General features: G+C 38.8%; 3 protein-coding genes and 2 pseudogenes across 3 annotated transcripts; 4 read left to right on the top strand and 1 right to left on the bottom strand.

Moving 5' to 3' along the window:
- The first annotated feature begins 134 nt into the window (after positions 1-134).
- Positions 135-3,219, top strand: LOC125199354 (annotated as a pseudogene).
- A 4,380-nt stretch (positions 3,220-7,599) lies between these two features.
- LOC125199365 (lysine-specific demethylase JMJ25-like) lies at positions 7,600-14,897 on the top strand. Its single transcript, XM_048097403.1, has 14 exons — positions 7,600-9,129; positions 9,669-9,796; positions 9,959-10,058; positions 10,138-10,270; positions 10,358-10,421; positions 10,677-11,391; positions 11,612-11,941; positions 12,387-12,837; positions 12,907-13,088; positions 13,165-13,237; positions 13,317-13,402; positions 13,552-13,671; positions 14,113-14,178; positions 14,463-14,897. The coding sequence occupies exons 1-14, from the start codon at positions 7,600-7,602 to the stop codon at positions 14,508-14,510; spliced, it is 4,026 nt and encodes a 1,341-aa protein (XP_047953360.1). The 3' UTR covers positions 14,511-14,897.
- Positions 14,898-15,327: 430 nt separating this feature from the next.
- LOC125199377 (CLP protease regulatory subunit CLPX1, mitochondrial-like) lies at positions 15,328-20,248 on the top strand. The gene is made up of 15 exons (XM_048097408.1): positions 15,328-16,156; positions 16,239-16,297; positions 16,472-16,572; positions 16,950-17,029; positions 17,297-17,347; positions 17,759-17,833; positions 17,936-18,013; positions 18,318-18,374; positions 18,570-18,640; positions 18,730-18,829; positions 19,126-19,230; positions 19,387-19,449; positions 19,548-19,670; positions 19,775-19,933; positions 20,013-20,248. The coding sequence occupies exons 1-15, from the start codon at positions 15,647-15,649 to the stop codon at positions 20,082-20,084; spliced, it is 1,704 nt and encodes a 567-aa protein (XP_047953365.1). The 5' UTR covers positions 15,328-15,646; the 3' UTR covers positions 20,085-20,248.
- Positions 20,249-20,931: 683 nt separating this feature from the next.
- Positions 20,932-22,729, top strand: LOC125199375 (E3 ubiquitin-protein ligase SINAT5-like). The gene is made up of 3 exons (XM_048097407.1): positions 20,932-21,561; positions 21,782-22,168; positions 22,282-22,729. Exons 1-3 carry the CDS (start codon positions 21,355-21,357, stop codon positions 22,645-22,647), a joined length of 960 nt encoding a protein of 319 aa, XP_047953364.1. The 5' UTR covers positions 20,932-21,354; the 3' UTR covers positions 22,648-22,729.
- Positions 22,730-22,851: 122 nt separating this feature from the next.
- LOC125199374 lies at positions 22,852-25,125 on the bottom strand (annotated as a pseudogene).
- Positions 25,126-25,555: the final 430 nt, after the last annotated feature.

The following is a 25,555-nucleotide window of genomic DNA, read 5'->3' as shown; positions in this document are numbered from 1 at the left end:
GAATAATAAAAACGTGTTTTGAAATACGTGAGTTTACAAAGAAACGTCATTTTAAATACGTCTTATAAGTTTACAAAGAAACGTCATTGAAAAAGGCCCCTTTGTCTACCGGAGATATTAAGTTAGCGCTGAAAATGAGCGGCCAATACCCTGCCCCGATTAACCCGACCCGGACCTGAATAGGATGGATCTGCATCGGTGTAATGGGCGGCGCCATGGCGTCTCGCCTCATCTCCGCCGGCTACTCCGTCACAATCTACGCCCGCACCCCCTCCAAAGCCGCATCACTCCTCTCCCTCGGCGCAAAGCTCGCCGATTCCCCAATCGACCTCGCCGCCGCCTCCGACGTCATCTTCACCATGATCGGCCACCCCTCCGACGTCAAATCCCTAGTTCTCGACACTCTCCTCCCCTCCCTCCCCCCCGGCGCCGTCCTCGTCGACCACACCAGCAGCGATCCCGCCCTAGCCCGCCAGATCCACGATTCCGCTCTCCAAAACCGCTGCCACTCCGTCGATGCGCCGGTATCCGGCGGCGACCTCGGCGGCGACCTCGGAAAATTGGCGATTTTCGCCGCCGGGGATAGGGAAATCGTAGATTGGCTGAGGCAGCTGTTTGATTTGATGGGGAAGGTGAATTACATGGGGGAGGCGGGGAAGGGGCAGAGCTGTAAAATCGCGAATCAGATCGTGGTAGGGGGGAATTTGATCGGGCTGAGCGAGGGTTTGGTGTTTGCGGAAAGGGCGGGGCTGGATAAGGAGGCGTTTGTGGAGGCGGTGAGGGGCGGGGCGGCGGGGTCGATGGCGATGGAGCTGTTTGGGAAGAGGATGATTGAGAGGGATTTTAGGGCGGGGGGATTTGCGGAGTATATGGTGAAGGATTTGGGGATGGGGGTGGAGGGGGAGGGGGCGGTGGTAGTGCCGGGAGCGGCGCTGGCGAAGCAGCTGTTTTCGGGGATGGTGGCGAACGGGGACGGGAAGATGGGGACGCAGGGGGTCGTGACGGTGATCGAGAGGATCAACGGCATCGGAGGTTAAGGTTAGCGATTGGTGATCAATGGCATTGTGTGTCGTTTGAGTCAGTGGAGATTGAACGTGAATTGGTGTTGAATGTTGATGGTGATCTTGCTTTGAATTTGATGGTTGCACATTTTAGTTCAATCTTGATTGCTGCAGTTGGTCTCATTTAACTGCGTAATTTACCTTAATTACCATATAATCTAGGGGAGGACTTTAAGAAGAGGGGATAGAAAGGGCAACACTTTAATGATCGAACATCCGCCTGAGATATGTCGGATATCTGATTTAGCAAACAAACGTACTTGACCACAGCTGTTTTGAGTCGGATTGGTCATAACTAGGGGTGGGTATTCGGTCGGTTAACCGACCCCAAAATTCCATCAAAAAACTAACCGGAATCGACCCGATCTTCGATTTGGTTACTTAATTAACCGACTCGGTTAGAATTGGTCGGTTATCGGTTATAACCGAACTAACCGAATTGGTCTATATATGCATGTGTATTGCCAAAAGGGCTACATTTAGGTACATTCGGTGCAACCTTCCGCATTAAATTATGAGTAATGTATATTTTAGTATGAACTAATAAAAAGATTAGTAAATCCTGCTTAGAAGCTAATGAACTATAACCGACTTGAATTAGAATTGAATGAATATAAGAATTTGACAACATACTATCCAATAATAAGTCAAAACCCCCTAGCTATGAAGTGAGTTCTTGTTTCGGAAATTTAGTAGGGAGGCAAGCAATAGGCTAAGCTAACCATTAGCTTAAAGTATTATCATGTTTTTGTTACTATACCATATATGAATGAAGAGAAAAGGGCAGTACCTTGTGATACTACATAGAATCTATGTAAAATTGTTTATTGTTTTAACTTTTAACTTTTCATCTACTTTTATTAATTATTATTATACTCCTATTTACAAGTAATACATAAATTGTTTAGACAATTTAAAAGACTTAACTTTACATGATCTATCTATAATTTAAAAAATTTTCTCCAATAATAAGTGAAGGGTTATTCTATATTTAGCATAGTAATGCTTAAGCACTTTATTGACTTTGAGATATAAATTTATAAGTATAATACTATAATTGACAGTGACACAAATTAAAATGGACTTTTTTTACAGTGCAATACGAGACTTTGACAAAATTTAAACATAAATTACAATTTCTTCCATTGTGACAAAGTTTGAAAGTAAATTATACTTTCTTCTAGTATTAAATAAACATAAAATTAAAAATAAAATTGAATATAATTCGGTTATTGGTTATAACCGACGGTTACCGGTTATATCTGGTAACCGTCGGTTATAACCGACAACCGACTTAGAGCAAGAATGTATAGCCGGTATCGAACTGATAACCATAAATGTCGATAACCGACCGGTTTCGGTTCGGTTCTCGATTAACCGATTAACCAACCGATAACCGACCGGTTTCGGTTCGGTTCTCGATTAACCGATTAACCAAAAACCGTTTACCCATCCCTAGTCATAGCTGAACAATCAGAGTTGTAGACATAATATTAATAGAACATTGTTTATTATATTGAACAAACATGATTAACGATGAAGACACGAACCTTCGAGAGTCCTATGCTAAAACTGATTACGCCGACTATGATCAGCACTCGTCACTCCATCCGCTCAACCTGAGATGAGGATGTGGTGTGTTATATTCTACTTGAATTTTTACGGGGAATTATCAGGTTTTTCCTTTGAGGTGTAAAGATGAGCTCCGGAGCCTTTTGATCACATCATTTTGGTTAAATATTGGTCGCTTCCTCTTTACCTAGTACTTCTCGTTTTGGTGTAAACTCTTGCATGTTTTCTTGGGCACAAAAGCAGAGCTCCTGCTGATATTTTAGGTCAGAGGAAATCTTCGTATTTGTGTTAGGAAGCTTGTTTCACTTTCATGTGTGCAGTCCACTATTTGGCTATTTTGGTGAAATTCTTGAAGCATTTGGAGGATAAGAATCTGACAACATTGTAGAGAGTTAATAGATGGAGTTCTTGGCCAGCAATCCCAAGAAAACATTTTGGAGAGTTAATTAATGGTGTTCTTGCCCTGCAAGCACCACTCAATTTCTTTTTGTCTGATGATGCAATCGCTTTCTAGTTATTGATGTAGTGATGTAAATGTAATGAAATGATAACTCCTTAAATGCTAACTACAACCAAATTATGGCCATGAGTTCTTATACCATCAAGCTAGAGGATTGTTGTCATTCAATTTAATGGTGTCTTAGTTGAAACATAAGTGAGCGTTTATTTAAGGTATCACTAAGAGCAAATAAAAGAGAATAGTTAAACGAAGAGACAAAGCAAATTAAGAGCATCCACAACGGGTGCCTTGGGAAAGAGCATGGCCGTGCCATCAAAATCTAGCCAAGACCTTTTAAAATTCCAGGTAATAAGTTTTTTTTAATTTTTTGGGTTTTAATTATAATTTTAAATTTTTAGGTTTTAATTATTTATTTATTTTTATTTTTTTGGGAATTTGTTTTTTTTAGTATTTTGATTTTTTTTAATGCTTTTAATATTGAAAATGTTTTTAGTAATTAAACTGAAAAAAAGAATAGAAAGTACCCATGAAAAAATTGAAAAAACATGTCTTGGCAAAACCCCTAAAAAACACGATTGGGGGCGATCCCCTCATGCTCGCCCCCCCTATGGCGTCCTCCCGGGCCCGGCCGTGGGGGTACGAACCCCAACGGAAATGCCCCAAAAAAAAAAAAAGAACACGATTGGGGGTGTGTTTTTTTAAAATTAAAAGAACACAAAATAAAAAATGATTAAAAGTGGAATTGTGCCCCTACTTACAACTGTGCTCTTATGATATTATTTATCTTAGAGCAGGGTTTGGGAATAAATTTTTAAAGTATTTTGGTGTTCGATTCTCTTTTTGGAATGAGTCTCTGTCCCCTTTGTTTTTTTTTGGATTTTTTTCTCTTTTTTAAAGGGAAAAAATTAATGTGTTGGTTTTTATGCAAAATAAAAGCTAAAACCCTTTTCCAAGTGATGGAAAATTTTTACAACCAAAGCAAACTATAAACTAATATGGTAAAACAAAAAAACTAAATTTATATAATACAAGCAACAAGCTGCCTCAAAACCCCAAAATACACACAACACCCCCCCAAAGCGATTTGACCCCCGAAAAACCACCATGTACTAGTGTTATTTTACTCCTATTACCTTTTAAAAAATTTTTCCCAAAGAACTAAAACTAATTGTTTTATTTATCTACTTTGTCACAAGGCAGATAAAACGAATTTGAGTGTTGTTTATAAGTGCAACGTGTTGGAATATTTGTTAATTTATTCCTCGGACTTTTAAATTTTTCACACAGACAACATTGCTTCACTGTTTCCCCTCAAATTTTTTGTGGATTAAATCTATTTAAAAAAAATAATTGGCATTACAAAAATTTTTTTTTTCCCGACAGTTGCATGTCTTGATTCATGTACTGTCACTGACTTCAAAATAACTAGGAAAGTAATGCGATGCATCTAAATTCAAAATCATTTTTTATTATATTAAAAAGAATTTTTTTTATGGTTTCTAAGTTCAAGGGGAACACGTTTTACATATCACGAAGCTAGAGGGTGTTTTTACAATTTAAAAAGGGTTTTAATTTACAAGTTAAAAGTTAAAACATATCAATGAGCATTATCATCTTCCGTTCTAGTGTATAAAGTTCATATTTTTATAAATTTTCTCTAAAAAATCGGGGAAATTTATACAAGTATTTACCTGTTTAACCCACGTTAAATTTTAACTAGTAAGAATATGTAGATTATCTCATTATAAAAAAAAAAAGGATAAAATTTTCTTAACGATTTGACATACATAATACATGTTCGAGTTACACTGATTATTTTTTTCTAATTATTTAGAGTTTTGTACTTGAAATAATACTACTATCCCAAAAATCCCTAAATTTTTGTACGTATTAAATATGTACTATGGAGTAATTATCTTTGAATTAATAGTCCATTAGTTTTTTCCTTTAAATTAAAAATATCTCTTTTCAGTATTTTTGTACGATGACTTGTTTTGTAGCCCTTTAAAAAACCTTATTGAATTATTAGATATACTAATGAATAATAGTGTACTATTGATACTTGGGTCCCCGCCCCAAAAAAGAAACGAAAGACTTAATGACATTTTTTCCCAAAACGAAAATAATTAAAAATGCTTTGAATCAATATCACCACAAGAATTAAAAAATTAAATTTTTTCTTTAACAATAATGTAAAAATTCAAAGGATTTGGTACATGCTATTATATCGATAGATCACTCGTAATTGTTTCTCCAATTGATAATAATACGAACAATAGTCGACTATATAGGTAACCTAGAGCAGGTGACAACGCCCACACTCGATACCCTATTAAATTTACACCTATCATTTTGCATTTGTAAATTAAATCTAGTATAGTTCACATTATAAAATTGAGGCGTCACAATATTCTAACATTCGAAATTTCTAATAGAAAAAGGAATGTCATTCATATATATTCCACATGCGATTAAAAAAATATCATACGCAATTTGTAATATAGTGGTCTTTAGTTTAGACTTTAGACTATTTTAAGTGTGACTAAAACTCACGTGAGCTCATCACGTGCAAAGTTACCAACATATTAGTTATTAAAAAAGTTATTAAATATATGTTTACTATGGTGATTTTATAGCTCCCACTAAAGACCTGCTATTTAAGCTGAAATAATCCAGATCGTTGAAATGTGTATTTTTATCAAATTGTATTTATTTATCTTCTATATAAAACTGGCCACTAAATATAGGGTTGGCCTTGCTATATAAAACCATGAAATTTAACACTATATTTATTACTTTATCCCATAATAAATATCATAAACTTTTCAATTAATGTCATTATCACTCTTAAATAAAATTGAGCAAAATCATTAATACGTTTATCCCATAATTAATATCATAAACATCCCAATCAATATCAATATCACCCTAAATTAATTCGCCCACATATACGTACCTAAATTTCTTCTATATTAAATTATATTTATTCACTAAAACTAATCTCATTTACATATGAAACGAATTTTAATTAACATTAATAAAATGAGAGAAAGAAAGAGGAGAAAAATAGATAAAATAAAAGAGTAAATAGAAAAATTGACTATAAAGTTTCTATAAAATTATTTTTAGTAGATTCAGAAAATGTTTTATTTCTCATATAGTATTATTTTGGGATAAGATCGTTAATTTTAGTCATACTACAAAATCTTGGACGTGACATATAAAATTGCTACTCGTTTAAATGGAAATATATCATAATTATGCTTTAGTTACGGGAATTATTATAATAGTGAATTTTACATAATTAGTCATACATCAAATAAAAATACAATCTGACATTTGATTTAAATGAATCGAATAATTGTTGGGTACGCTTTGGCATGAGTAATTTCTCTCCAGTTCCGCCCCTGCAGTTCCATGTAGTCGTAACTAAACTGCTAAACGCGAAAGCAGGAGGGGAAAATATGAGCTAATTCTCTAATAAAAGAAACCGGCTAATTTGCTTTTCCTGCATGATGACAGAGCAAACCACAGCAGCGAATTACGCTACTACGATATCGCGACGTAGAATAGTGAGATATCGATGCAATCTAGGTGAATTATTACTGGTACTGGCTACGAACGCCATCGCGATTACTGCTGTTACGTAGTGCATTTAATTATTGACCGATTATGTGAGTCAGGTCTAATGGTGAGTTAATCACTTGTCTTTTGCTTTCCCATGGTGCAAGTTTGCGTCTTTTTGGGTTTTGGGACTAGGGTTTTTGTGTTTCTTGCTTAGGAGTGGAGAATTATGGAGGTGTCGGTGGGCGGTGGTGGTGATGAGGGGTTGAAGTGTGTGAAAGTTAGTGCGGGAGGTATGTGGAGGTGTAATCTGTTGGCTATGCGAGGGAGGTTTTGTGTGAGAAGCACTGTGTTTCTGCTCATAGGAGATTGAGGGGTGGTGAAGAGGGTGGAGGGGATTCTGGTGGTGGGAATTCTAATGTTGATTTTGGTGCTCAGAAGCGGAATTCTGATGTTTTGCCTGTTGATGGAAGTGAGATTTTGGTGATTTTTGGAGAAAGTGGTGTGAGGAAGAGAGGGAGACCGAAAAGCTTGGAGAATGAGGAGGTCAAGGAGGTTGTAAAGGCAATGGTAAGGGTTCGAAGAATAGGAAGAAAGTTGGTGTACAGAGTGAAGATCAGGCAATGCGGGAGGATCTGCGAGTGGTGGTGAGGTTCTTGGTATGAATAGTGGGGATGATGAGGAAATAGGTGTTTTGGCCGATAATGAAAGTGGTATCAAGATGGATTTTTGGGGAAGATGGAGTAAGTGGTGGGAGGAAGAAAGGGAGAGCAAAATGCTTGAAGAAAGAGGGGTAACGAAGGTCGTGGAAGGCAGTGGTGGTAGATTTAGGAGTGGGAAGATGGGAAGGGCCCAAGGTTCAAAGAATAGGAAGAAAATTAGGTGGAGAATGAAGCTGAGGCAATGCAGGGGGACCCACAAGGAGGTGGGGAGAGTCCTAGTATGAATAATGGGGATGTATTTTCGAGCAAGGGAATCAAGATGGTTTCTGGAGAAAATGGAGTAAGTGGTGCGAAGAAGAAAATGGGAAGGCCGAAGGCTCAAGAACAGGAAAAAATTGGTGTAAAGAATGAAGCTGAAGCTGGTGGGGAGATTCTTAGTATCGATAATGGGGATGGTGCTGTTAGTGGAGCAGGAAAAGTGGTTGATGTATTTTCGAGCAAGGGAATCAAGATTGGTTTTGGAGAAAATGGAGTAAGTGGTGCGAAGAAGAAAATGGGAAGGCCGAAGGGCTCAAGAACAAGAAAAAATGGTGTAAAGAATGAAGCTGAGGCATTGCGGGTGGATCCGTTAGGTGGTGGGGAGATTCTTAGTATCGAGAATGGGGATGGTGCTGTTAGTGGAGCAGGAAAAGTGGTTGATGTATTTTCGAGCAAGGAAATCAAGATGGTTTTTGGAGAAAATGGAGTAAGTGGTGTGAAGAAGAAAATGGGAAGGCCGAAGGGTTCAAAAAATAAGAAGAAAATTGGTGTGAAGAATGAAGCTGAGGCAATGCGGGTGGATCCTCGAGGTGGTGGGGAGGATCTTAGTATGAATAATGGGGATGGCGCTGTTAGTGGAGCAAGCCAAGTGGTTTCTACTGCTGATGTGTTTTCGAGCAAGGAAATCAAGATGGTTTTTGGAGAAATTGGAGTAAGTGGCGTGAGGAAGAGAGGGAGATCAAAAAGCTTGAAGAATGAGGAGGTAGAGAAGGTCGTAGAAGGCAATGGTGGATTTGGGAGTGAGAAGAGGGGAAGGCCAAAGAGTTCAAAGAATGGGAAGAAAATTTGCGTGAAGAATAATGCTGAGGATGGTGATGTTGATGGAACAGGACAAGTAGATTTGAATGAAAATCTAACTATGAACATGTATGAGGAAATGTGTCAGAAGTTTATTGGTTTGAGAATTGGAGGGTGTATATCTGGAAAGGACAACGAAGAGAGGCAGCTAGAGGTCCTGAAGAACACAAATGAAGTTGCTATGGTTAATGATAATCACGAGACATTGGTACACTTCAGTGAAGGTGATAATGCATCTCATGGCAACACTGGCACGGATGATGCCCCTGTGCTAAAGGTTCGACGAATGGGAAGGCCAAAAGGGTCTAAGAATAAGAAGAAAGCAGTCAACCAGACTAAAAAGATTGTTCATATCAGAGGTCATGTTTCTTGTCGCAATCCTTCCATTAGTGCTGCTCTGATGCAGAAAGTTCACAGGAAAGGAAGGCCAAAGGGTTTGAAGAATAAAAAAAAATCAATCTTGATTGAAAAGAGTGATGACATTGGCGAGGATGTTTCTTGTGTTAAGTCGGGGCTTATTCCTGCTCCCTCACCGATACAACGTCATATGGAAAAACCAAAGTGTTCAAAGAATAAAAAGAAAAAAACATTAGCAAGACCACAGAACAAGGAACCATGCAATCTTGCAAGCATGGGAAAGAAAAAACCTGATCATATTGCAAGAAGGAGCAAGTCATCAGCTTTGGGGATGCCGGTGAGTTTTTTCATCTATTCTAGCATATCTAATTATTATGAGAGGGTTAGTTGTCAACTTGCTGAGTAACTGACGTAATTTCACTAATCCAAGTTAAGGAGCAATTACCAACTTTTCTCATAACCTTTTTGACCACATTAAAAGATTAATTTGAAACGCTGACATATGTTGTGACTGCCCTTAGGTACTCCCAACATTTTTGGCAAGAATTCTGATTTTACAAATATTCCAACTTAACAGAAAGTATTAATTAGTTTTTCTGAATAGGGTCTGTGAAAATAATTTACCATGATGACGTCATAGAAGCTTTTGACGACACCGTTGTTATTTTGCAATTAAATTGTATGGCTCTGTAGGCTAATGCTACATATCCTGCAGAGTACCATAACGACCCTGGTAAAAGTTCGTCTGCAGACTGCTTCTAATAAGCAATAACATGCTGTGTTGGATGTGTGATTTCGATTATTGGAAATAATATAGGCTTATTTATTTTCTACCTTAGTTTTTTGTCAAAAATACTTGGTGACATTTTGTTGCAGGATGACCCTGAAAGAAGGGAACAACTTAGGTTTATGTGCCACCAGTGCTTGGAGAGTAGCAGAGTTGGGCTCATCATCTGCTCAAAGTGCACTAAGAAGAGCTACTGCTACAAGTGCATTGCAAAGTGGTAAATAAAGCTGCTACACTTACTTCAAAAACATTAACTGCAACTACACTTATCTCCAGTTTATTCCTCAAGCCGTGACATGTGTTTACCAATAATATCGTGAATCATTGGTTTGTTCAGCACGAATTATTTCCTAAGATGCTAAATCTCATAAAACTATAGGTATCCTGAAAGAACAAAAAAAGAAGTTGAGAAATTATGCCCTTATTGCTGTGGGAACTGTAATTGCAAAGCTTGCCTTCAAGAAAATGTTCTTATCAAGGTATACATCCCAAGTTTGTTGCATTCTTGTAGTCCAACCTATATCATAAATTTACACATTTGACATTATATGCTCTCAGTGCTCCCCAAAAGAAGCTGATAAGAATATTAGATTACAAAGATCTATGTACCTGCTACTCAACATTCTGCCCCTACTTAGGAGTATACAACTGGAGCAGAAGGAAGAGCTCATTGTTGAAACCAGCACACGTGGTACTCAGCATTAAGAAAAACAATTTCCTTTGTTTTTTAAATTTTTTGTTTAACGGTTGATAAGTCATTTTTCTTCTGTTATTTAAGGTGTGCCGGTGAATGAAGAAGATGTGCCAATAGCAGTTTTTGAAGAAGATGACCGGGTATACTGGTATGTTTGGTTGTTGTGTATTTTGCCTGGAAACTTACATTCTTGGTTTGATATTTGTCTGCCTAGTAGCTATGCTTTCATGAGTCCAAAACTAACTTTTTCACATCAACACCTTTAGTGGGATTTGTATTTTTCTTGTTTTTATGCTAGCTATATATTGGATGTTTTACAAAATACTGGAGGATGTTTCTCCAATTTAATTTTTAATTCTGTTGTCACCAAACATTAACAACTGTGGTGCTACTTGCTAAACAGTGACAATTGCAAGTTATCCATCGTCAATTTTCACAGAAGCTGCCCTAATCTGGCTTGTTCCTATGATATCTGTCTTGATTGCTGCTCTGAACTCAGAAGAGGTCTTCAACCAGGGGAAGATGCTGCGAAATCTACTGGCAGTTCCAAAACAAGTTTAGATAGGAGAATTTTTGTGGATGATAAAAACGTGGAGGCTGCTTCAGCAAATGGTCCTGACTTGCACTCTGGTTTCCCTAAATGGGAATCTAAGAATGGCAGGAGCATACCATGTCCTCCGAAAGAGCTTGGTGGTTGTGGAACTGAGGATTTAGTACTGAAACGCATTTTTGATGCTGATTGGGTGGAGAAATTAATTGCTAGTGCTGAGAAATTTTCTTCTAGTTACCAATTACCAAGTATAGAGTTTTCCCAGAAATGTTCGTTGTGCTTTTCACAAGATGTTAATGACTTTCCTGAAGTAAGACAGGCATCATTGAGGGAGAATAGTCAAGATAACTTTCTATACTGCCCTAGTGCTATCAATCTCCATTGTGATTTCGAACATTTTCAAATGCACTGGAGGAAAGGCGAACCTGTCATTGTTAGAAACACGCTCTCAAGAGCTTCTGGTCTTAGTTGGGAGCCTAAGGTTATGCTGCGGGCTTTCAGAAGTGCAAGCAAAAAATTGAATCAAGACACCTCTGTGAAGGCTATTGATTGCTTGGATTGGTGTGAGGTATTTGGTTGCCTTATTGGTTGATATTCTGACTCGTAGAGTTAGTTTCTTTATCACGTGAAATTTCCTTATCACCATGTTCCCAATGTTGCCATATCTGTTCATTCTGTATGTTATGCAGGGCATTTTTAGAAAATAATTATTTATAACACGTTTAAAGTAGTTTTGTCATTTGAGATTAGACTAGAGCTACATTATTCACCAGTTTTCTTAATTACAGGTTGAAATCAAAATTCGCCAGTTTTTCAAAGGTTACTTAGAAGGGCGTCGACATCAAAATGGGTGGCCTGAGATGTTGAAATTAAAGGATTGGCCACCTTCAAATACTTTTGAAGAATGTTTACCTAGACATGGCTCTGAGTTTATGGCCATGCTTCCCTTCAGTGATTACGCCCATCCTAGATCAGGTCTATTAAATCTTGCAACAAAACTTCCTGATGGTGCCTTAAAGCCAGACTTGGGACCAAAAAGCTATATTGCCTATGGATATCCGGAAGAACTCGGAAAAGGCGATTCGGTTGCCAAACTGCACTGTGATGTTTCTGATGCGGTATGCTTACACAAAAATCCCGTCTCCTATTCAATATATTGCATTAAGTGGCTGATAAATCTTTGACTGTTATTCTCAACATTTTGATGATTGTAACTTAAACTAAACAATCATGTGCACGGTGCACCTCCTGTTTCGGAAAGTCATTCTTTGTTATCTTGTCAAATTATACAAGTTAGATAATAGAGACTCAGCCACAGCTCTCAATGATCGAACTCCTAGCTTGTGTCTTTTTGTTGCCATTCTCAGCCTTGTTTGGAATAACCAAACATATTGTTTATTACTTATGCTTGCCAGTCAGGTCGCTTCAAGTTTTAGGACTTGGTTCTCGTTCTTTTTTACTTCTTCACGCTAGGTTATTTTATACTCCGATCCATGGTTCCTTTTCCGAATATATGCCAGAAAAAAATTACTGCTCTTGTTCTAATATGAGGATCTGAATCAGGTGAATATATTGACTCACGCAACTGAGGTGAGGCACACCTCATGGGAAAGAAGAAAGATTGATGAAATAAGGAGGGGATCTAAATTCGAAGATTTAGACAAGTTTAGTGAACAGGCCTGCACAGAAAGAACTGGAACTATATTACCTGAATCGCTTCAGAATGGCAGAAATCCGGAGGATCATACATGCAATGGGAACTCTTTGCCGCTGGAAAATCAAATTGATAAAAAAGCAACAGTTCAGATTAGTGACCTTCATGAGGACACATCGATAGAATTCAGTTTTGAGCCCTTTCCTTCATATGATCATCTGGATACTGGAAACAGAAGTACCAACCATGACATAGACAGAACCTCCAAAGTGGCGGCAGAAAGTTTTGACAGTACTTTTGACCGTATTGCAGATAGTTGCAATGATCTGGATCTGTCCAATTGCTCGGAGATCACAGTCGGTGGGTGTAATGAGGCTACTAATACAGATATTGTAGCTGATAATTTAACCCTGGATAATGATACCTCAGTTCAAACGAGAATAGAACCTGACACTCGCGACAGTCATCTTAAAAGTGGCAAAGCCTCCACAGATGTTGCACACGGTGCTGCAGTTTGGGACATCTTTCGTCGGCAGGATGTGCCCATGTTAACTGAATACTTGCTGAAGCATCAAAAAGAATTTTTCCATAACGACAATTCTGTTAATTTTGTGAGTGCTTACCCTGTTATTCCTAATATTTGACCAAAAATCCTCGGTTTTAACTTGGGTTTTACTTTTGATATAGGTTGTGCATCCAATCCATGACCAGATCTTTTATTTGGATGAGAAGCATAAAAGACAACTGAAGGAGGAGTTCAGTAAGATTTCCGTGCATTTCTCCTTAATTCATTTTACAAGCCATAAACTTGTATGTAACTCATACTGCCTTTTCACTAGGTATTGAACCATGGACATTTGAGCAACATCTCGGTGAGGCCGTGTTCATTCCTGCGGGATGCCCCCATCAAGTGAGAAACAGACAGGTAGATGTTGTATTATGTTTTAAATAATTTATATTTTCAATTTTTTATCTGAAATTGATCAAGAATTAATTAGTTCTACTGATGTTCCTTTTATTATGTTTCATTGTTTTATGCATCTTTTGAATGTTCTGCTCTCTTTTTTTCATCAGTCCTGCACGAAACTTGCTCTAGACTTCGTATCTCCAGAGAATGTTCATGAATGCATCCGACTGACACAGGAATTCCGGTTGCTTCCTCAGCGTCATAAATATAAGCAAGATATATTAGAGGTACGTGCTACTTCATTTGATCTGCATTACTTGAAATCCTGTATTGTAACAAAGATCTCAAAACTTGTTATTCCATAGTAATGTCAGCTTTGTTATCCCCCATTTTGTGAACTAATTTTTTCAATAGGTTTCCTATGTTCCTGTGCAATGAGTAATCCTATCCAATATTTACACGTGGGTGAAATAGTAGCAATTTTCTAGCATTCAAATTGTCAGTTTGAGATTCACCAGCGGCATTGGCGTTGCTTTGTTACATGTGGTCAATCTGGCAGTCCAGTTTGAGGAAAAATATATTTGACTTTGTTTACTATTAGAGGGGAGTTTCAGTCAAGTTGAAAGTACTTAAGTTAATGATACAACTTGACATTTTATGATTAAATTTTAAGAACCAGATTTCTTTAAGGGTATATGCTGTATCAATAAGCTTTTATGTGTTTACAGGCTAAGAAGCTGGCTGTATATGCTGCAGATGCTGCCATTAAAGACGTTGCAAATTTAATGTCAAAGGTTAAATATGGTTTCTTCTAGTTGTCCTTCCATTATCATCTCTCTCGTATATTTCTTGTTGCTGGACTCGTTGGTATATGCTGCGGACTTTGGTGATTTATTTGCTTAGTTTACTATCTGGATTTGATTTGCTTACGAAAAACGAACTGTTAAACTCTCAAGTCTTTACTGTTCATTCTCATGGCATCAATTTGTCAATGCTCATTTCCGTGGATATGTCTTTCTGCTCCTCCTCGCCTTCATTCTGTTTAGCTGCTAGTTGTTCATTTTCATTGTTTCTCTAGCAGACCAGAAAAAAATCGAAGCTAGCTGATGTAGAGAACTCCAGCTGAATGGTTGAACTCTTCGACATTGTAGCAGCACAGATCGTATTCAGCTATTGATGCAATCAACTGACCCTTTGAGGCGAGTTACCGTCTGTTCTATGCCAGAAGCTACCATATCTTAATGTAAAGTGGGGAGGAGTTACTAACTAATGTAGTGTGACCATTATCGTCACATTTATTTTCTTTTCGTTAGTTAGTCGTTTGAGAGTCCTATATATAATTCCCTCGAGGATCGAGAGAGTGATATATAAGGAATGTAATGTACCGTAGTAGCCACAAAAAACCTTGTTTGTTTCAGTAGGGGCTTAGATTTAGCTCCAATGTAACCATGAATGGCAAGAAAAGGACTAATGTTGGTTGTTGAATCAAATAAATGCCAATTTATTGTTGAAATAGAAACAAAAATACATAATGTAACAATGTGTGCATGATTTGTGTAGAGATGATTGTATCATGCATTTGGGAAGTTTTTCTATTACTAAATCAATAATCACAAATTCGAAATGAGGCGACATTTGTATTGAATTTTCTGTTGTATGTGTATTATGCGTGCAAGATTGAAATTTTAAATCTTTTTTCCCTTTTCTTGCTGTATTTTTGCTTGTCCTCACTGAAACCACATCATTTCTTGCAACTTTTTGTAGAAATCTGTTACAAAGAAAGCTTTGTTTTTGTTTCATTTTCATACTTTTGTTTCCTAGCTCTTTCGCCATAGAAAGACAGGATATTTCTAGAGGTAACTATAATTATCTTAAATATTTCTATAAATAATCAATATTTCGACCCACAGGTGAATTTAAGGATATAAAGATTTAATCTTTACAGTCATCGACAACGAAACAATTCAATCATGTTTCATATCTCTGATGAAATAACCCCCTTTTTAGTCTAAATTCACTCTCAATCTGTCTTCCTCAACCCTAAAAATCCAATCTTTACTGCAATTTCATAGATCAGTCAATTTGGAGAATCTGTGCGCGACCCTCTCTCGTTTCCCTTTTATTATCCCAAACCCATTTCCTGTTTTCACTGTAAAATTAACAAAATTCATGTACCAATTACCATATTTCAGTGTATATCAATAAGTATCTGCTGCAAATTGTTATTTAGCTTATCTCTAGTTGATTCCTCGAAGATTCTTGATGGCTGCTGCTCTGAGGTCAAAGTCATCGAGAGATACAGCTTCACTTGCTGCATCGCAATTCAGATACTTCATCCAGACCCATAAGCAAGCGGGTCGGGCCAACCGATTCCAGTGGAGCTCCGTTTCCGGCAGCAATCATCACCGGAGCTCGAGTTTTCTATCGGGCTTCACCCCATTCAAGCCCCTCTACATCGGTAGCGGCAACAATACATCGATATTCTTCAAGAATGGGAGGAGAATTGAGAATTTCAGCTCTCAGGGCGAACCGCCGGAGGTGTGGCAGCCACCGGGGGGAGCAGGGGGTGATGGGATTGTGGTGAGGCCAGGGGTCAAATTGTTTCAAGTGGGGGATAATGATGGCTCCAATTCCGGCTCGGGTGGGGGGTTTGGACAAGGCCAGAAGGACGGATGCTGGGGCGGGTCGAACCTCGGGTCGAACTTCCCAACCCCCAAGGAGATATGTAGAGGTCTTGACAAGTTTGTGATTGGCCAGGAGAGAGCTAAAAAGGTTCATGGTTTATCAATTTCCATTTAGGATTGGAGGATGTAATTTTGATGTAATGGGGTCTAATGGGGTTTCGTTGTTGCAGGTTCTTGCTGTAGCTGTGTATAATCACTACAAGAGGATATACAGTGACTCTTCGCAAAGGTGATTGATTTTGTGATAGGTTTTAGTCTACTTTAGCTCAATTTGGGCTCATGTGTTGATAGAGATTTACATTGCAATCCATCTCTTCTGTGTGGATTAGGTGACCAGAATGTTGCTGATTTCTTTTATGTTGATATACGAATATCTGATGTTATGCTATGCCTTGAAAGTTAGGCCTGCTGAGAGTGCGGATGGTAACAAAACCGATGGGAAGGAGAATGAGCATGTTGAACTTGAGAAAAGCAACATTCTTTTGATGGGACCAACCGGTTCAGGTAATTTACTGAATGACTGGGTTCATTTCTAGTATTCTTCGCTATGTAGAGATAGTTGAAAAACTCTTCCTCTCGAATCTTTCATGACATTGTGAGCATGTAGTATGGCTTGTGAAAATTAGTTTAGTGAACTGAACTGAACTTCAAAATATTCAAACAGGTTCAAATACTTAGTCTGCATTTTTAAAAAATATTTCATTTTTTCTGAAAGCGGATCAAAAATGGTTCCTCATTTTCCCAACTCAGCTAGTTGGATGCGAAGTATATTTCCAACTCAGCTGTGCTTTATTGTCTTGGTTTCTGCATTTACTTGAATGCGTATTGTTTCTCCAATTCTACTGTTTCACTGTGATCTTCTGATGTCATCTTAAGGACAGGGAAGACACTACTCGCCAAAACTTTGGCACGGTTGGTGAACGTTCCCTTTGTAATAGCTGATGCAACTACACTTACTCAGGCACGTCTTTTCCACATTTCACTTTGGAAGTTTGGTTATTTGGCATGATCTGGTTAGGGAAGTATTGCCAAACTTTGGACTGGTAGAATTTTTCTCATGAAGAAAATGATTGAATGTTTTGATGCTGTAATGAAGAGGGTTTTCCCATTGCAAGTCAACAATTTTCTAACTTAACAATTAAACAATTACAATGTGATCCAACAGTTTGAACAAAAATCATGTTATATTGTTTCTTTTTTCTGACAAAAAGTATCTCTCATTTTTCAGGCAGGATATGTTGGGGAAGATGTCGAGTCCATTTTATACAAGCTGCTTACGGTAAGCATAGCACATAGTATAATGTTTCCAGAATGTGTTTGCATTCAGATCCTTTTTCTGGGTTCAGTTTACTCGTGATTTTATATCCCAAATATGGAATTTCTTGTCGATTTTTGTGATCTTTCTAGAGTGGTAAAGATTACATTTTGCAGTTGGCTATCTCTATGCATGTTATTCCTCTCCATCTGGTTTTCCTTGTTTTTTTGTCGGATTCTCCAACTCTTGATGGTCACTAAAACACAGCTCTCTCATTTTTAAGGATAAGTGAAAAGTTTTGTTTCTTTTAAAAATTTAAACATGCCAATTAGATCATTGTGTTCAAAATGTTTCAGAATTTTCATTTTAATACTTACCAAGGTTAAGATGTTTGCCAAGTGCAGTACCTATAACATTTTTCTTTTTCTGTTTCAGGCTGCAGACTATAATGTTGCAGCAGCTCAGCAGGGAATAATTTATATTGATGAAGTAGATAAGATAACAAAAAAGGTTGCATACTGTGGCAACTGATTAATTTTCCAAAATCGTCAACTGCATATTGAATCTTATATAGTTTTCTAATTTCCAACTTGTTCTTTGTTTAATCCGTAGGCTGAGAGCCTAAACATTAGTAGGGATGTATCCGGGGAAGGTGTCCAGCAAGCGCTATTGAAAATGCTCGAGGGAACTGTAAGTACTTTTACATGTTATGGAATCATGTGGATTTTTGTTATGTTGCTAACATGCCTCGTCTTAGCATTGGAACATAAAATCTCATGTTAATAAGGTGTAGCAGTTTAGGCTTGGTTTTGTCGTACACACATCAGCTTCCTCAATATGGTCTCTTTTAGATGTTGGATGAATTCACCTTCATTGTTAGGCCCTTTCATTGTTCAAATGGATTGTAAAATCAGTGATATGTTCCTGAACTCAAGAGTATTTGAATCACCCAATTAAGAGTTTTATTTTTATCATCTAACATTTTACTCTGTAGGTGGTCAATGTCCCAGAGAAGGGTGCTCGGAAACATCCAAGAGGTGATAATATTCAGGTAACAACTTAACATCATTACCCAGCATAGTAATTGGCATCATATGCGAAGTTCGATAACACAATGGTATATTTTGCAAGAGAGGGCAAAAGGGTAATTGTATCTTAGTATAAAAACCATAAGAGGATCAAAATGCTTAGTTTTACGAATTTTCGCCACCTCTCATCGTCTCTCTTTTTATGCTTTCTTTTGCAGATTGACACGAAAGACATCCTCTTTATATGCGGCGGAGCCTTTATTGACCTGGAAAAAACAATCTCAGAAAGGTAATCTAACTTCACCTATTAAAGTGAAATGCACCATCTCTGTGCCTACTGGCAGTCTTAAGCTAAAATTTTGTTGAAATGCATCCCAGACGCCATGATTCCTCTATTGGGTTTGGTGCTCCTGTACGGGCTAATATGAGAACAGGCGGTGTTACAAGTGCTGCTGTAACCTCATCCTTACTAGAAACAGTAAGCACACTAGCAGCATAGTTTTCGTAACTGTGCTCATTTCTGTTCCATTGTCATGCAAACATAGCAATTGTTCCTTACAACGGTGTTTGTATGTTTGAGAAACATATCCCAAACCAACATCTTATGTGCTACTTGCTTGTAAAAGTCATTCCAGACTACTAGAATATTGAGTTATTTGGCCGAATTTCAGTTTTTTCGCAGTCAAGATTCCTAGCATATTCGTGGAAGTTCTCATTGAAATATACAACATATGGGGATGTTGATGTTGATGATGACTCAATACGATTTTGCAGGTTGAGAGTAGCGATCTTATTGCATACGGGCTAATACCTGAGTTTGTTGGGCGATTTCCTATCCTTGTGAATTTGTCGGCACTTACTGAGGATCAGCTTGTTCAGGTGCATTTTTTTGGCTGAATGACGAAGTGCTCGGTTTTGGTTTCAGATAATGTTTTCAAATTTAGTGATATTAGTATCTCCAAAAAGTTTGTGTCTATGTTTAGTTTTTTTGTAACATGTCTTGTGTTATGCTGTCTTGATCGAATTATTTTTCAGGTTCTAACCGAGCCTAAGAATGCGTTAGGGAAGCAGTATAAGAAAATGTTCCATATGAATGGAGTAAGGCATCTTTCCTCCTCCACCGAGAAACATGAATCTCAAGATCACTTTACGTCTTCTCTTCTTTGATTCCACGCTCTTATGCACTCGTTTCTCAGGTGAAGCTGCACTTCACGGAGGATGCATTGAGATTGATCGCAAGGAAAGCAATAACCAAGAACACCGGAGCTAGGGGTTTAAGAGCGATGCTGGAGAACGTTTTGATGGATGCAATGTACGAGGTTTGTGATCCTCCCCTCTCGCGATTTCGTGCAGCTTCACACAACTATGATACGTCCTAGTTTCAAATATCTGCCATTGATACTTAGATAAATGCATTGTGCAGATCCCTGATGTTAGAACCGGAGATGACATAATAGACGCAGTCGTGGTAGATGCAGAGTCGATTGGATCTGAGGCACGTGGCTGTGGGGCCAAAATCCTCTACGGCAAGGGATCATACGAGCGATACTCTTCGCAAGACAAGGGGAAGGAGTCGCAGCAGGTATTGCTGATGGCACGAGAGTATAGGAAATTCTCGTTTTCTCGTGTCTATTATATCTGATGCGATCTTTCTGGTGCAGGCGGCGTCTGCAGAAACGAGCGAAGGGGAGGGCGAGGCCGAGCAAGAGCTTCCCTCCATTGCAGCATTGTAAACTTTGGGTAGTAAGGAGACATGTACAGCAGCATATAATAAAACTGAATAATTTATTTAGCAGATGTAGCAAACTTTTCTCTTATTTGTTGCCACTTTATACATGTAAATGGAAGGAATGATGATCTCTCATTCTCTCATGAATATGGTGCCTCTTTTATAGTACTCCTTTCTATTTTCTTTTTATAAGCTTCATTATCCAAATATTTTTGTAACTTGTAAGCTTCTAAAAATAAGCATTCCTAAGTGAATTATAGTATATTCATAATATTTCTTTGTAAATATGATTGGTTACATTTGGCGTAAGTTGGAATACAAATCCAGTCCTTTTAACTTTGTTTTGAAGATTTAAATTTATGGTTTAAAATCCACTATATGAGGTTATCATCATAGACTAAATTGAACTGTTTTTGTTTCCCATTATATTCCAACTACCTATTAAATCAGATTATTCCGATTGAGACAGATAACAATATTTTTGGTTGGGTTGAATGGTTGGCTCAACTAATGATAAACCTCTTTGTCAATATTTAGAGCGTACTAATAATTATCCAAATAAATGTAGTCTTTGTCGGATTGGAATTAAAATATACTGTATCTGCATTTTAAAGGCCATGAAATTATGTCATAATTACAATATTATTCTAAAAATTAATAGTAGGCAGGCTAAATCTTATGAAAATGTTGTTTTACACAGGTGTAGATTAGTTTGAAATTATATAATTAGATGCATGAACCAACATATTTATGCTTAATATCCCAGCCAACAAATAAGGTACTAAAATAAATATTTATATAACCGTTGGATTAACTTTCTAAAATTAATTATATCATGATCAAGATAGGGAGAGGGAGAGAGAGATAACAAAAGAACCTGTTTTTCAGGGGTGATCATTTCTGATAACTCTCTTTTAATATTTCCTCGAGTTTTCTTGCAAAATTCTTTTGATTTCTTCTTCCCTTAATTGAACAGAAAGTTAAGGGAGGAGGAAAACAGGGCATAAAATACGAAGCAGACCCCTTAATTCCAGAAAATATTGTATTTTTTGGGAAGTGGGGGTCTCAAATTTCTGCAAAAAAACAATTTTTTAGAAGTACGAATTTGATATTTCATCAAATTATTAGATTTCCTGAAATGGGCTGTTGATGTCATACCAAAGGTTGGAGCTTTATTTCACAAACCGGGATTTGGTGCTAATTTTGAAAACAAAATTAGGTCTTCTGAATTGGGGGTGGATTTTGGGATTTTTTTTTCCCTTCCCTAATTGAAAATGCCAACAATTGAAACAGAAAATGTGGAGTGTGTTTATGCATCAGATGGAGTTGAGGATGAAGAAATTTCTTCACATCCTTTCCCCAAGAAACATTTTTCTTCAAAACCTCACAATTTGTTATCTCCTGTGATTACCCCTACTAGTGTTCATGAATTGCTGGAGTGCCCTGTTTGCACAAATTCCATGTACCCCCCAATCCATCAGGTTTGATTATTTTGAAACATTTTTTTTGTTATCTTGAATTAGATGTGATTATAGATTTTAGAGGGTACTAGATAGAAACAGTGTATGTTTGTTCTGATTATTGAGCTCAAGTAGATTGAAACAGGAACTTTGCCATGGTGTTTTCAGCTCAGAATATATGGGGTTTAGGGTTGATCAGAATGAATGATACATGGTATATGTTGTTCTTGTTTCTCTGCAGTGTCACAATGGGCACACTATCTGTTCGACATGCAAGGTACGGGTGCATAACCGGTGCCCTACTTGCAGACAAGAGCTAGGGGACATCAGGTGCTTGGCGCTTGAGAAGGTTGCAGAGTCGCTGGAGCTGCCCTGCAGGTACCACTCGCTAGGCTGCCCGGAGATATTCCCATACTACAGCAAACCCAAACACGAAGCAGTTTGCGATTTCCGACCATATAGTTGTCCATATGCTGGATCAGAGTGTATAGTAACAGGAGACATTCCTGATCTCGTTGCTCACTTGAGAGACGACCATAAAGTGGACATGCACTCAGGATGCACGTTCAATCACAGATACGTGAAGTCAAATCCTCGTGAAGTAGAAAATGCGACATGGATGTTGACTGTGAGTTCAATGCTTTTCTTCATAATCATCTCTGAGAAGTCTATGAAAGATTGATGTGAGAATGCATCCATGGAATGTTTAATTATGTGATATTCTTTTCACTGCTTGGTCAGGTATTCAATTGTTTTGGGCAATATTTCTGCCTTCACTTTGAAGCATTTCAGATGGGAATGGCACCTGTTTACATGGCGTTCCTACGTTTCATGGGCGACGAAGTTGAAGCCCGAAACTATAGCTACAGCTTAGAGGTAGGAGGAAATGGTAGAAAGCTCACGTGGGAGGGCACCCCACGAAGCATTAGAGATAGTCACCGTAAGGTTAGGGATAGCCACGACGGTCTTATCATCCAACGCAACATGGCACTCTTCTTCTCCGGAGGCGACAAGAAGGAGCTTAAGCTCAGAGTTACCGGAAGGATCTGGAAGGAGCATCAGAATCCAGATTCTGCTGGGGCTTGTGTACCTAGTCTTTCTACCTAATCAGATTCACTCCTGTACATTTTTAACTTCTCTACTCCTGCATGTATTACCAGAGTTAATACCATTACCTTTGGTTGCTAAAGATTTTTACCATTGCTTAGATTCAACACTTAAACATGCTTCTGATATTAAGGTCAATGCTTGGCAACAATTTGCAATGAGAAGTGGAACCCAAATTACACAAAAATGACTGCACATCATACCTTACGAATAATCATCCTTGCATGTCAAATTCAATGACATATAATATGGAATGATTGAGGTGCAGGCACAAAATTGGAGAGATTCTCAAAATCTACAATTGAGAAATAAAACAATTACTTGCTATCTAGTATACCTCCAAGTCAAGCAGTTACTTCTCATTTACACTGCTGCCTTCATTCTCTGCTGATTCTTCACCAATAACCTCATTGTCTACGGCATCATTCCTCATTACGTTCTCCACTTCTGGAGCCGTGGAAACAGAATCCTCCTCTTTGCCTTCAGCTGATTGTTCTTCCTCATTTTCTGCGGCATCATTCCTCATTATGTTCTCCACTTCCGGAGCAGTGGAAACAGAATCCTCCTCTTTGCCTTCAGCTGACAGTTCTTCCTCATTTTCTGCAGCATCATTCCTCATTATGTTCTCCACTTCCGGAGCTGTGGATACAGAATCCTCCTCTTTGCCTTCAGCTGACAATTCTTCCACATCTGACTTCTTTCCAAACGACTTAGAAGACAACAGATCAGCCATAGCTATACTAGTGCTGGCCTTAGCTTTTGCAGCTTCTTCAGCAGCTTTAGCAGCAGCATCAGCTTTCTCCTTCTCCAATTGCAACTTAAGATTCGTCACCTCATCTTCCATCCCTTCCTTCCCCAACAATTCCCTAACAAACTCCTCCAACTCCTCGGTGAAATCCCCCGGGATCCTCCCTCAACATTCTATCAACAATCTTCACCACTTCATCGTGCTTCCCTATCCCAGACAGTGCATTCATGATGAACTTGTATGTATCATCATTCATCCTCAGCTTTGGCACCATCAATTCAAAGAAAAATTTCGCCTCATCAACCTCGCCAGCCTTAACCAATGCCTCAACAAGCCTGTTATAGACTGCCAGGTTTGGCCTAAGCTTCAACTGAACCATTGTCCCAAAGTAGTGAGCCGCGTCATCTAGCCTATTCTCCTCCAAGCAAGTATCCATCAGTGTACCAAAGGTATACTCATCTGGAGTCACCTTCTTATCAGCCATCCCCTGGTACAGCTCCTCCGCCTCCGCCAATTTGTTGTTACTACACAACTGATCAATCAGCACATTACACGACAAAGTATCAGGATTGCATCTTTTCTCTCCCATGCTATTGAAAACCTCAACAGCCTCATCAAATCTCTTCTCTGCACAATAACCATCAGCCACAACATTATAGCTACCCAAATTCACACTCAATTTCCTCGGAGGATCATGCTCATTCCTCATCCTCTCAAACAACTTCAGTGCCTCATCAAACTTTCCATTCTTGCTCAAAGCCTCCAAGACATAATTATACGAAACAGCATTCATCTTAACTGTGGAATCCTCACCGAGAACTTTGCCATACACCTCCATGGCCTCTGCTTCCATTCCCTTCAAAAAGTAGCCTTTCATCAAATTCCCGTATATCACCCCGTCAAGATCTCATCTGCCCCCAATTTCTGCTTCAATTCCTCATACAACTCAAAAACACTATCTGGATTCGAATTCTTCACCTGCCCTGCCATCAAATAGGAATAGATAGTAGGATCCGGCTTAAGCCCCTTGGTCTGCATTTCGTTCTTAATCTCAATTGCTTTTTCGACTTGCTGATTATCTACTAATCCCTTAATCAAAATGCGATATGTAGTAGGCGATGGATTGAAAGGGGCATCGTTGATCAGCTGCCGGTATTGCTCTAGGGCTAAATCGAGCTTCCTGCAGTCGAAATAAAGAGTGAGGAGGATATTGTATGTTACGACATTCGCGGCTATGCCGGCTTGCGTGATGAAGCGGTGGAACGTGAGGAGCTCGGCGAATTGTCCCTGGCGCACTGTGCCGCCATCACCGCATTGCAGGTGTGGATAGTAGGGCGGCAATTGGAGTAGACCGAGTGGCGCGTGAAGAGCGCCGCCTCCTCGAGATCGTTCTCGCGTATGAGCTTGAGGATTTTGTTGTGGAGGTTGAGGCGGGTGCCGGAGAGCGCGGAGGCGGGCTCGGGGAGCTTCGGGGCATTTGGATTCTGCGGCGCCGGGGCGGGGCGGGGCAGCTGTTGCTGCTGCTGGTGGCGGAGAGCGGAGAGCGGCGGCTCAATGCGGAGGCGGCGCTTGCGCTTGCGGCGCTCGGCGGCGGCTTCCTCCGGGGTGGCGAAGGAGAAGCGGCGGGCAAGGAGATAGGCCTGCGGCGGCGCGTGGTGGCGGGAAATTAGGGCTCTGACGAGCTGATTGAGGAATGAGGGTTTGGAAAGCGCCATAGATTGATTAGTGTGTGTTGTGTGTGAAAAATGAGAGAGGGGTTTTGGGGGTTTATGTTTCAGAGATTTTGTGAACTCAAAGTATGGGCTTTGTATTTTTTGTTGGACTGTATTTTAGAAAATGTAATGTTTTGGTATAAATATAATGCTATTATTATTGTTCATTTATAATGTTATTCCTACACAATACAATTCTATTAGTGAAATTGAATATAAGGTGGTTACTTTTGTTTTGTTTTGCAATGGTAGATGCATAAATAACAAAAGAATTATACAAATTTTAGGTAGTTTACTTTTCTCGGTCTTTCCGATCAACAAAAGAGCTAGCTTCGTTTACCCTCTAGGCCAACAACAAGCACAACTCCAATCTTTCCACTCAACAAAACTAGGCTCTTTTTTCTCATTAGTTATCTCTTATCTCGCTAGCTAGCCCCCCTACTGCTTA

The sequence above is a fragment of the Salvia hispanica genome, unplaced genomic scaffold, assembly GCF_023119035.1.
Source record: "Salvia hispanica cultivar TCC Black 2014 unplaced genomic scaffold, UniMelb_Shisp_WGS_1.0 HiC_scaffold_479, whole genome shotgun sequence".
In the NCBI taxonomy this organism is placed as follows: domain Eukaryota; kingdom Viridiplantae; phylum Streptophyta; class Magnoliopsida; order Lamiales; family Lamiaceae; genus Salvia; species Salvia hispanica.
This window is presented reverse-complemented; position numbering and strand designations above follow the sequence as displayed.

Bases quoted from the DNA above. Each gene is read 5' to 3' on its own strand.
- LOC125199365 (XM_048097403.1), top strand. From the start codon at position 7,600: ATGAATAATGGGGATGTATTTTCGAGCAAGGGAATCAAGATGGTTTCT. The intron at 11,392-11,611 runs GTATTTGGTTGC...TCTTAATTACAG, and splicing joins ATTGCTTGGATTGGTGTGAG to GTTGAAATCAAAATTCGCCA. The intron at 11,942-12,386 runs GTATGCTTACAC...GATCTGAATCAG, and splicing joins ACTGTGATGTTTCTGATGCG to GTGAATATATTGACTCACGC.
- LOC125199377 (XM_048097408.1), top strand. From the start codon at position 15,647: ATGGCTGCTGCTCTGAGGTCAAAGTCATCGAGAGATACAGCTTCACTT. The intron at 17,348-17,758 runs GTAAGCATAGCA...TTTCTGTTTCAG, and splicing joins TTTTATACAAGCTGCTTACG to GCTGCAGACTATAATGTTGC. The intron at 18,641-18,729 runs GTAATCTAACTT...AATGCATCCCAG, and splicing joins GAAAAAACAATCTCAGAAAG to ACGCCATGATTCCTCTATTG.
- LOC125199375 (XM_048097407.1), top strand. From the start codon at position 21,355: ATGCCAACAATTGAAACAGAAAATGTGGAGTGTGTTTATGCATCAGAT. The intron at 21,562-21,781 runs GTTTGATTATTT...GTTTCTCTGCAG, and splicing joins TGTACCCCCCAATCCATCAG to TGTCACAATGGGCACACTAT. The intron at 22,169-22,281 runs GTGAGTTCAATG...CTGCTTGGTCAG, and splicing joins ATGCGACATGGATGTTGACT to GTATTCAATTGTTTTGGGCA.